Here is an 11,125-nt window from a genome sequence, read left to right on the forward strand (position 1 = left end):
TCCTCTACGACTATCGAGAACTCACAGAATTTGGAATGCATTTCTCAATTTGAAGCTGGAATCTTAAAGTAATATCACAGAATTAATTATGTTCTTCAATTAGTTTTAATCCACTCATAAGTTTTTAAATTTCTCATATGCTTATCTATCTAACTGATCATCGATTTAATAGAAAATCTTCAATAAAAAATGTGTCATTTTATTGTTTGCAACTCTGGAGACCCTTTTTAGAAACTTATGATCATAAATTAATATGGTACTTTGAATCTATGTCCGAGAATTTTGGAAATCGAAAGTTACAGACAAATTGCATATTATAGGAATCCTAATTATGTAGAATGTATAAATAATCGATCAAAGATGTGCTTATTCTTCATTTTATCTAATGCAATGCGTCATTATGTGGTGTAGAGGGTGACACCTAGGAACACCATTGTTCATCAAAGGACAACGCGTTTCCATCCTTGACATAATGTTGAGATCGAGAAAAATCACACTCTCTATGCTTTGAAGGAAGATTGTGTCAAGTTTGAGCGCCACAAATTGAGTGGACTTAAGTGGATGCATGTGGAGCCAAAGGATGGTCATGAAATCCACCCTACCTATGCAAGTGAAGCTATGAAGCAAGTCTTGAGATGAAAGACAGCACCTTAACTACATTTCATGTCTATTTTTTGTCGCATTACGATTCATCCGTCCAGGAAGTCGATAGTGATTATATTTTTCTATCAAATGTGTTGAAAGCTTCGTTGTCTTTTATTTCTCAGATCTTCCAACATTTTTATGATTTCACAGATGAAGTCGTGTTGCAATTCCAATCTTTTGTCAAAAAAAATTTCTTGTTATCACAATATCTTAGACTATATATCAATTATCAGGCGAACAGATAGAAATCGAAACATAAACTTGAGAAAAAGATCATCCTGATAGACAATATGTACATGATGCAAAGAAGTTCATTGCAAGTACATTACATAGCTTCAAACATATTCACACTAATTGCAGGTCAATAACCATATCGGATCTCCAAACTAAGCATGCTACTGTTGTCATTAGTTATAAATAGAATTATTAGCTGTATTTACATGCAATGTTACAGTATCTAGGAACGAGGTTTATATAAATTTTCATAGATAAAAGTCTCCAAAATATCTAAATAAAAAGAAGAGACTTGGAACAATTATAAGAAAACTATATTAAATTCTTTAACTATTCAACAACGTAAATCAATAAAATCCATAATCTTTAGACTGAAATATGATGAACATATACATTTCATGTTTTTTCCCATAAAATAGATGTATAACACATTGGATGCATTTTACAGATCTTGGGAACACTCCAATTTTAGTTATTTATTTATTTTTTCGCAACATGATTTTAAAAATTCACTTTGCTCTTCAAAAATATGTACATATTGATGAATATTTATGGAACTCTAAATCTCAAAAACTTGAAAACCTAATTACTTTATTACCATGATCCTCCATGTCAATTCACCAAAATTCAGTCACAGCCAAACACTTCATGGGACCCACTACCATTTCTCTTACTATTTCTATTTATAAATTTGCCAAATGGAGGCACCTTTCTATTTCTAAATTCAACACATGATAATGACAGGATTCCAAAATGAAACTAAGCCCCTGTTTGGTGTAGATTAAAATAAGATTTTTAGTAGATTTTGATGAATGTTAATGAAATGTGTGGTTGAAAAACTGTGGCTTTTATGAAATGATTGGTTAAAATTATTTTTAACTTTGACTTGAGATTAACCTGGATCAAACAGGGGCTAAAATTTCCAACTTTTCAAACAAGTTTATTTACAACTGCTGCTTTGGTCTCCAGTAGAATCAACTTTTGTGTAAAATTAGAACTGCAAACCTGTACTATCTAAAATCCATGAAATGCACTGAAGGCACACTACATTCATATAATAAATGGGTCGGATTTGGAGTCCTTAAAATGTAAATTTATAAGGGGCAATACGAACTGCTAGTAACTCTTGAAAAAATCTTAATCAACAGAACTAAGAACATAACAAGAACTGAGTTAATGAGGGACAAACTACTGAATGAGGTTATTTAGATAGCCAAGACAGCTGTTCTCATTTAGTTCCAGAACTAGTAAAGCAATGAATGGATTTGTCTGTATTATCATAATCACTTAGAAGTCAACTTAAAGAGATGACATCAAATATGAATAAAATCACACAAAATGTTCACTAATAATAATCTTCTTATTGATTTATTTGATCAAATAGGACCATAGAAAAATGGAAACATACCTCTTGTGTGTCTCTGCTGTTAGTCACTGGCTTATTCTCATTATTCTCTAGTATAATGTGCCTGAAGTTGGGGTTTGGTACATCTTTTACCATGTGCCACTTCACAGGGAAGCAACCACTCCATTTATCTTGCTGCCAGAAATCCTTATCTTTATGAAAATCCACAGGACCAATCATCTCTGCAACCCCACAGAACCGGCCACTTGCATTAACCTTCAGCAAAAGAATACATGAGCACTAATCAGTAACATTGATGCATAATGGAAAAAGTCATTGAAAAGCAAAACAGTGATTGAGACATAATATAGGTGCTAAACAGAGTTAAGTCAAATAATGTAACTCACAGAAAAAAAGAGGAAGACAGGGCAGCCTCTTGAATCTGCAGCAGCTATTATCTGAGCATCTTTGTAAGCATTATTTAGCTTCTTGTTTCCATTAGGCGTAGACGACCACACATTGTATTTTATACTCTTGTGCTCGTCATCCTCATTATATGATTTAATCACAAAGAACTTTGCATAGACATAATCAAGAGCAAAATCACCCTTCCTATACTGATTGGTATGAATAGTTATGTTTCCTTGTGCATCAGGATCTCCAGCCCTTGTTGTGTACGATTTAACCACCAATTGATTTTTCGATTTGTTAGTTTTAGGCCCGTGATTATGTTCCACGGTCTCAGGACTGACTTTTACATCATCTAGAAATTTCTTATTTAGTAACATGGGTTTAACTTCATCTACAGATCCCAAGGCACAATCACTCGATTCAAAACCAGATAATCCATTGTCAGGAAGAAGAGCAAGCTTCGGTTGAGTACAACCAGTTGAAACATTTTTTACGGGTTGAGAACCTCTACCCTGCAAAAGACAGGATCAGGGGAATATGTCACAGACCACAGAGACAAAAAGGAAATGAGGGAACAAAATAGCCTGGACACTGAAAAACAAGTAAATATCTCCTTTTGCAACAGCCATTATCTCATCAGAGTCTTACCTGGTGAATTTGTGGCAATGCTGGGCCTGAAAAACCACCAGATTTACCACTTCCATGAGGCATGGGCTTGTTGCTACATCCAGCGTTACCTCTGGTTCCATCAGCTACCATTCTAAATGAATTAGTCAAACTAGAACCATTCCCTAACGACACCCGAGTAAAAGATGGAGATTTTGAAGACAAATTGTGCTTACGAGCTTGACCATCAACTTGACTAACAGATGCAGCATTATCGATAATATCAAGATTAGATTGAAAAGCAACAGGCACATATGCAGTAGAAGAAACAGGAATCTCGTAAGAGGGAACGGTGTGGTACTGCTGGCCCCCTACAAGTGGGCCATCTACTCCTATCATAGAACCAGGAATGTAAGGATTATACGGATTATAAGGAGCCTGTGCATAACCGTAGTTAGGTGCATAATACACATATGGCAAACAATCATTTGGCAAACCCTGCAAGACAAGATCCATATATTCAATAACTTGAGAAGACTCCAGATAATAAATTCCTTAGAATGCCACTCACGGTGTACTGAACATCTTGACCATTCAAAACAAAAATCCCATTGTGGTCATTCCAGTTAGCGGGTGACTCAAATCCTACCAAAAATGAAGCAGAATGTGGAATCTATCAGGTTCCATAACTAATTATTGTAAACTCAAACTCAACAAAAAAGACATCAGAGTAGGACATATTTACCAGTTCCTATATACCCATAATTGGTGGCAGTAGGATAATACAAACCCCGATCAACAATAAACTCTGGGGCTCCCTCGTTATACATGGCTTCAAATTGTTCAAGTGGACGAGTGAATTGTGCGTTTAAATCAGCACCTTGAATCTGAGTAAAGATGCCTTAATATATTAAAATACATCAATACCAGTCATAAAAATAAACAAAAAAAGAAAAAAGAAAATACGTTGGAATCTCACTGGAGACCACCCTGCACATGCGTACACCAAAAAATAAAAGAAGAAAAACTTTGATAGTCAATACATTAGAGAAAAATTACCAGACAATTATCTAGAAATCCTTACTCAGGAATATTACACACTTTTATCCAGGACTGCCACCCCTGCAGGAAACAATGAACACTTGAGATAAATGCATCTGGAACTACTGCTGAACTGTAATCGAAAAGGGAAACCTTATTCAGAAAGTAAAGCATGGATTCGACCTATGTAGCATGGACACTCTAACTAGGGTATCGTGTCCGTGTCCGATACCGACACTCTTCAGATACTCTAAGATAATCATTTTCCTTTCATACTATAGCTATTATATATTTTTAATTCAAAATTATTAGTAAATAATAAATAAGTACTCATATTTAAAAGATTTCAACAAAAAAAAATCAATAATAAGTATAAAACTAAATTTAAACTATATAAATGAAGGATTTTAAAGAATTTAATGACGAATCGATGTATCCGAAACGTATCGTGCCGAACACACGTGTCCGTGTCGATACATCATACTGTTCTAAAAAACACTACTAAAAACCACCCGAAACCGGACCCCTGATACACGCCAAAACGGGTACTTTAAGAAACCCCATAACCGGTAATCAAAACTCCCAAGCAGACCCCAACAGAATGAGAGGCGGAACACACTAGCCCCCGTTTGATTTAGCCAAAAAAGTTGATAAAAATCTAACTCAAAGTCAACAATTAAATTTAACGGGACCAACAACTTTATCAACTTCTTAATTACACATTTCATCAACTTTTACTAAAATATACTAAAGATTAGATTTTTAGCTAAATCAAACAGTGGCAGAACTTGTAGAGGAAAAAAAAAATTAAATTATTAGGCAAATAGCCAATGCACATACAAATACTGATTATTTGCATAAAATGGCACAAAGACAAGAAAGATTAAGTCAAATCAGCCAGTCAATCCTGAAAAATCCCAAAACTCCTGAAAAATTTCAACCGTATTAATAGAAAACGAAATAATTGGGGTTCAAGGGTATAAAAAGAACACAACGCAAAATCAAAAATATAAAGATCATTATCGAAATGCACAATAACCGAAAAGTACAAATCTCAGAGAATTTTTTTTTTTTTTTCAGAATTCAAAAGTACGCACTAAAATGACTGAATTCACCAAAATCAAAATCACACGGCGAAAAGACTAGTTGTTTTTTTTTTTTTAATTTAAATACCTTCTAAATTGTAACCCTGATTCTCATTTATATATCGAACTGAAATAGCACACAGAAACCAATTAATTATCTTGAAAAAGCTAAAAGATACAGATATACATATAAAAATTTACCTTGAACAAGACAGAAGATTCGTTGGAAGATCAAATTTGATAGCTTTTGATTTGAATTCTAGATAGTCATATATTACCTGTCAAAAGAAATTTTCAAAGCAGACGCGGTTAAGAAAGCCCTGGACAGAGAAAACAAAAAAGATATACAGTGTGTATATGTTATAGAGAGAGAGAGAGAGAGGAGAGAGAGAGAGAGAGAGATTTTGCTGGCAGAAGCTGCAATGGAGACAGGAATAGCCTGCTAATCGACTAGACTGAAATAACGGAGAAGTTCGTCGACAATACAACAAAATGTAGGAATCGGGGAGAAGAAGCCAGATAGGTACGACGTCGTATATGTTTTGGGGTTAGGAAAGATCCTAGTCCTATAAAGGGAATTGCGGATCTTAATCAATGGGTGGATTTGGAATCACTTTCACTTGTAGGATGTTTAATGGCAAGCATGAAACTTACATGAAAAACAAAAAAAGAAAGTTAATTCTGGATGATTGAATTGTTTTAAATTTATTTGCATGAATACTGTCAATTAAATGTGTTTGATTAATTTAATTTTCAACCTATAAAATATTATACTTATCAATTTTTTATTTATGAACAGATAAGAAAGATGGGGTAGATGAGAGAGACAATTACCTGGAAAATAAGAACATACTCCCCCATAGAAAACAAGGAAATTATGATCATGCTACAAAAGTAGGAAAATATTTTCCATGATAAAAATCATTTAAATAGCACAAAGTAAGAATTTGGGTAAAAAGTGACATCTTTCATGGAATGTATTGACAATTAAATTTATCGTTATTGAAATGGAAAATGACAAAATGTTGGGTTACATGCCGAGTCGTTCAATTTTTATGTAATAAAAAAAATATATACTTTGTTTTTAGAGGCATGACTTTTCAAAAGTCAAAATGAGTTTTGTGAGATTTAGCTCTTGTTTGGCCGTCTTTCTTTTCAAATTTTGATGTTTAGAATAATATTTTTTTTAGAAAATGTGTGGTTAAAAAAGAAGGAAATTTTTTCAATTTATGTGTAATATTATTTTATGAAATATTGTGGTTGAAAATAAGAGTGTTTGACTAATTTTATAAAAGTGTTTCTTTTAATGAGAAGAGATTTTAGAAAAAGTTGGTTCAATATAACTTTCTCTAAAAGTGCTTTCGAAGTACAAAGTTATTTTAATAATTAGTTTCAAACAAAAATAAAAAGATTGCTTCAAAGCTCTTCTACAACAAACTTGTCATTTGCTTGCACAATTGTTCATTTCTTTATTCTATTTTGCTTTTGAAAATAAGCCATTTTTAATCATTTGGTTGAAGTGGCTGGATCTAGGACCAGGTTGGTAAATTCCTGTTTGAGCCCCACTTTTTGGGATCATGTATTTGAGAATAGTGATTTTTTGTAGAATGAATGCTTAGAGAATAAGGAAAAAATTTGGTTTACATTTAAAATTATTTTATAAAATAATGTATAGTTAAAAATGAGTTTTGATAAAATGAATTTTGAGAATGAGGAGGCTTAAACAAGGACTATAATTCACTATTTTTTTTTTTGTAAGGCAACAATAACTAGCTTTCATTAAAATAAATGGATAAAACGCCTCATAAATAAAGCCTTCGAGTCAAAAGTACATCATAAAACATCTAGCTAGAGCACGAAGTCACGAACCTAGAGATCTTCCCTACCTGTGTGGCATGGCAAGATTGCTTATTGCGGGTTTATTACTATATTTTTCCGAAGTGCACTAACGATGTCCCTTATGCAGATATGATGACAAGCTTTCTATGTCCTTATATTGTGTTGTGTTGCATATCTTAACTTGCCAGTCGCATGTGTGGGGAAAGGCTGTCTTGGGGTGTCCCGTAACCTCAAGGGTCGAACAAGCGGTCCGTTACATGTGGTATCATAGTAGGTCCGCTTCGAACGTTGCATTGTTGGTTTACTTAAGACTAATGGCGTACGTTCCTGCGGAGAAGATTCTAGGACCGCCAACATGTGGCAAAGCATCTGGCAAGTAAGCAGAATCAAGGATGGAAAACTTTGAGGTTGATGAATGTTGGGAACATGCGTTATGCAGTTTTGTCGACTGTAAGAACGTTTGTTTCGCAAGGGTAAGATCAAGGCATTGCTATGGAAATTGAATATGGGGGACATTCGTGGATATGCTTTGACATGCGTGGTGACGCCTCGGCCAGAAGAGCCTTCTACTCAAGAACTAATACAAAGGTGCATGGGGTGAAGGTGGTGTAGAAGGCGGCATGTACGAGGTACTGCGAGAAGAGATGCAGGGGCACTTGGACACCTGCACATCAGGGGGATGATGCCGCAATTGTGGAAGAATTTTCGGACCCACTAACTTGGAAGGAGTATGTAATGCATGAAGAGGTGAAACACAAGTCCGCTATGAGGTCATTAGCGGTTTAAGTGGGGAGTGAGTCATGAACCTAGAGAACTCCCATACTCATGTAGCATGACAAGATTGCTTATTGCGGGTTTAAAACTATATTCTTCGAAAGTGCACTAACGATATCCCTTATGCAGGTATGATGACAAGCTTTCTATGTCCTTATATTGTACTATGTTGTATATCTTAGCTTGCCGGCCACATGTGAGGGGAAAGGCTACCTTTGAGTGTCTCGTAACCTCAAGGGCTGAATGGCTATCCATAATAAGGAGCTACAAAGTTTGGCTCGCATTGAATAAAGAACACTCTAACAAGGGTTATAGTCCCAGAAGAGCGCCCTCGTGGGCGTGTGAGGATGATTCGCCTATTCTCAACCATTACAAGTCCCTTTGCTTCAATTTTTATGGCCACTCTTGACAATTACTGCTGAGCAAATTGTTGTCAAATAACCTCTCGGGTGATAATGTAACCAGGTATATTTTCTCAATAGCATTGACCAAATAACTGATTGAAAAATCAACATCTCAACGAATTGACCCAACTCTAAACCTATTTGGGGCCATTGGAAGCAACCTAATTTAATTAGTGTCGCTCGTGACCCGTTTTTCACTTATTTTGATAGCTTATAAATGTTACCAAAAATTCGTATTTACGTCATTATAAAATATTATTTCATATGTTAATAAGACTAAAAATACTGATTGACATATGAAATATATCTAAAAACAATAACATCTATAAATATATCACAAACAACATTGTGTAACTGAAATCTTTTGAATCCAGCAAAGATTATACTTTCGTTTAATGACTTCCAAAATCAAAAAAAGCAATTTAAAAACTAAAGATGGGCAAAGACAATCAATTTTGTTTGTGGAGCACAAATTATAATTTTCTTTTCCTCAACGACTATCGAGAACTCACTGAATTTGGAATCCATTTCTCAAATTGAAGCTGGAATCTTATAGTAATATCACAGAATTAGTTATGTTCTTCAATTAGTTTTAATCCACTCATAAGTTTTTAAATTTCTCATATGCTTATCTATCTAACTGATCATCGATTTAATAGAAAATCTTCAATAAAAAATGTGTCATTTTATTGTTTGCAACTCTGGAGACCCTTTTTAGAAACTTATGATCATAAATTAATATGGTACTTTGAATCTATGTCCGAGAATTTTGGAAATCGAAAGTTACAGACAAATTGCATATTATAGGAATCCTAATTATGTAGAATGTATAAATAATCGATCAAAGATGTGCTTATTCTTCATTTTATCTAATGCAATGCGTCATTATGTGGTGTAGAGGGTGACACCTAGGAACACCATTGTTCATCAAAGGACAACGCGTTTCCATCCTTGACATAATGTTGAGATCGAGAAAAATCACACTCTCTATGCTTTGAAGGAAGATTGTGTCAAGTTTGAGCGCCACAAATTGAGTGGACTTAAGTGGATGCATGTGGAGCCAAAGGATGGTCATGAAATCCACCCTACCTATGCAAGTGAAGCTATGAAGCAAGTCTTGAGATGAAAGACAGCACCTTAACTACATTTCATGTCTATTTTTTGTCGCATTACGATTCATCCGTCCAGGAAGTCGATAGTGATTATATTTTTCTATCAAATGTGTTGAAAGCTTCGTTGTCTTTTATTTCTCAGATCTTCCAACATTTTTATGATTTCACAGATGAAGTCGTGTTGCAATTCCAATCTTTTGTCAAAAAAAATTTCTTGTTATCACAATATCTTAGACTATATATCAATTATCAGGCGAACAGATAGAAATCGAAACATAAACTTGAGAAAAAGATCATCCTGATAGACAATATGTACATGATGCAAAGAAGTTCATTGCAAGTACATTACATAGCTTCAAACATATTCACACTAATTGCAGGTCAATAACCATATCGGATCTCCAAACTAAGCATGCTACTGTTGTCATTAGTTATAAATAGAATTATTAGCTGTATTTACATGCAATGTTACAGTATCTAGGAACGAGGTTTATAATGTAGCATTATGGTTCATCCGTCAAGGAAGTCGATAGTGATTATCTTTTTCTATCAAATGTGTCGAAAGCTTCGTTGTCTTTTATTTCTCAGATCTTCCAACATTTTTATGATTTCACAGATGAATTCGTGTTGCAATTGCAATCTTTTGTCAAAAAAAATTTCTTGTTATCACAATATCTTAGACTATATATCAATTATCAGGCGAACAGATAGAAATCGAAACATAAACTTGAGAAAAAGATCATCCTGATATACAATATGTACTGATGCAAAGAAGTTCATTGCAAGTACATTACATAGCTTCAAACATATTCGCACTAATTGCAGGTCAATAACCATATCAGATCTCCAAACTAAACATGCTACTGTTGTCATTAGTTATAAATAGAATTATTAGCTGTATTTACATGCAATGTTACAGTATCTAGGAACGAGGTTTATATAAATTTTCATAGATAAAAGTCTCCAAAATATCTAAATAAAAAGAAGAGACTTGGAACAATTATAAGAAACTATATTAAATTCTTTGAGGTTTATATAAATTTTCATAGATAAAAGTCTCCAAAATATCTAAATAAAAAGAAGAGACTTGGAACAATTATAAGAAAACTATATTAAATTCTTTAACTATTCAACAACGTAAATCAATAAAATCCATAATCTTTAGACTGAAATATGATGAACATATACATTTCATGTTTTTTCCCATAAAATAGATGTATAACACATTGGATGCATTTTACAGATCTTGGGAACACTCCAATTTTAGTTATTTATTTATTTTTTCGCAACATGATTTTAAAAATTCACTTTGCTCTTCAAAAATATGTACATATTGATGAATATTTATGGAACTCTAAATCTCAAAAACTTGAAAACCTAATTACTTTATTACCATGATCCTCCATGTCAATTCACCAAAAAAATAATTAATGCGAAATATACTTTGATCGATTGATTTGTATCTTGAATATTGAATTATAATTTTTAAATCTTGTCTTTTAAATCTTTAATCTTGATTCTTCATTATGGATTCTTGAATTCTTAAATTCTTATTTTTGATTTCTAAATTCCTTTATGTGGATTTTGGATCTTCCTTTACAATATGCTTTCCCTATTATTTCTTGTGTT

The 11,125-nt window shown here is 33.5% G+C and overlaps 1 protein-coding gene across 4 annotated transcripts; it reads right to left on the reverse strand.

The window, feature by feature from the left end:
• Positions 1-2,224: 2,224 nt before the first annotated feature.
• LOC111386173 (YTH domain-containing family protein 2-like) lies at positions 2,225-5,903 on the reverse strand. 4 transcript variants are annotated; one of them, XM_023010629.1, is made up of 8 exons: positions 5,569-5,903; positions 4,301-4,363; positions 3,987-4,128; positions 3,813-3,886; positions 3,478-3,739; positions 3,284-3,387; positions 2,632-3,147; positions 2,225-2,500 (listed from the first exon to the last, which is right to left on the reverse strand). In XM_023010629.1, exons 3-8 carry the CDS (start codon positions 4,069-4,071, stop codon positions 2,240-2,242), a joined length of 1,302 nt encoding a protein of 433 aa, XP_022866397.1. In that variant the 5' UTR covers positions 4,072-4,128; positions 4,301-4,363; positions 5,569-5,903; the 3' UTR covers positions 2,225-2,239. The 4 variants fall into 4 exon arrangements, with proteins under 4 accessions (XP_022866397.1, XP_022866396.1, XP_022866394.1 ...); XM_023010628.1 differs by having other exon boundaries at positions 3,284-3,739; positions 4,326-4,363; XM_023010626.1 differs by having other exon boundaries at positions 3,284-3,739.
• Between the last annotated feature and the right edge of the window lie 5,222 nt (positions 5,904-11,125).

This window comes from Olea europaea, unplaced genomic scaffold (genome assembly GCF_002742605.1).
Source record: "Olea europaea var. sylvestris unplaced genomic scaffold, O_europaea_v1 scaffold3445, whole genome shotgun sequence".
Classification (NCBI taxonomy): domain Eukaryota; kingdom Viridiplantae; phylum Streptophyta; class Magnoliopsida; order Lamiales; family Oleaceae; genus Olea; species Olea europaea.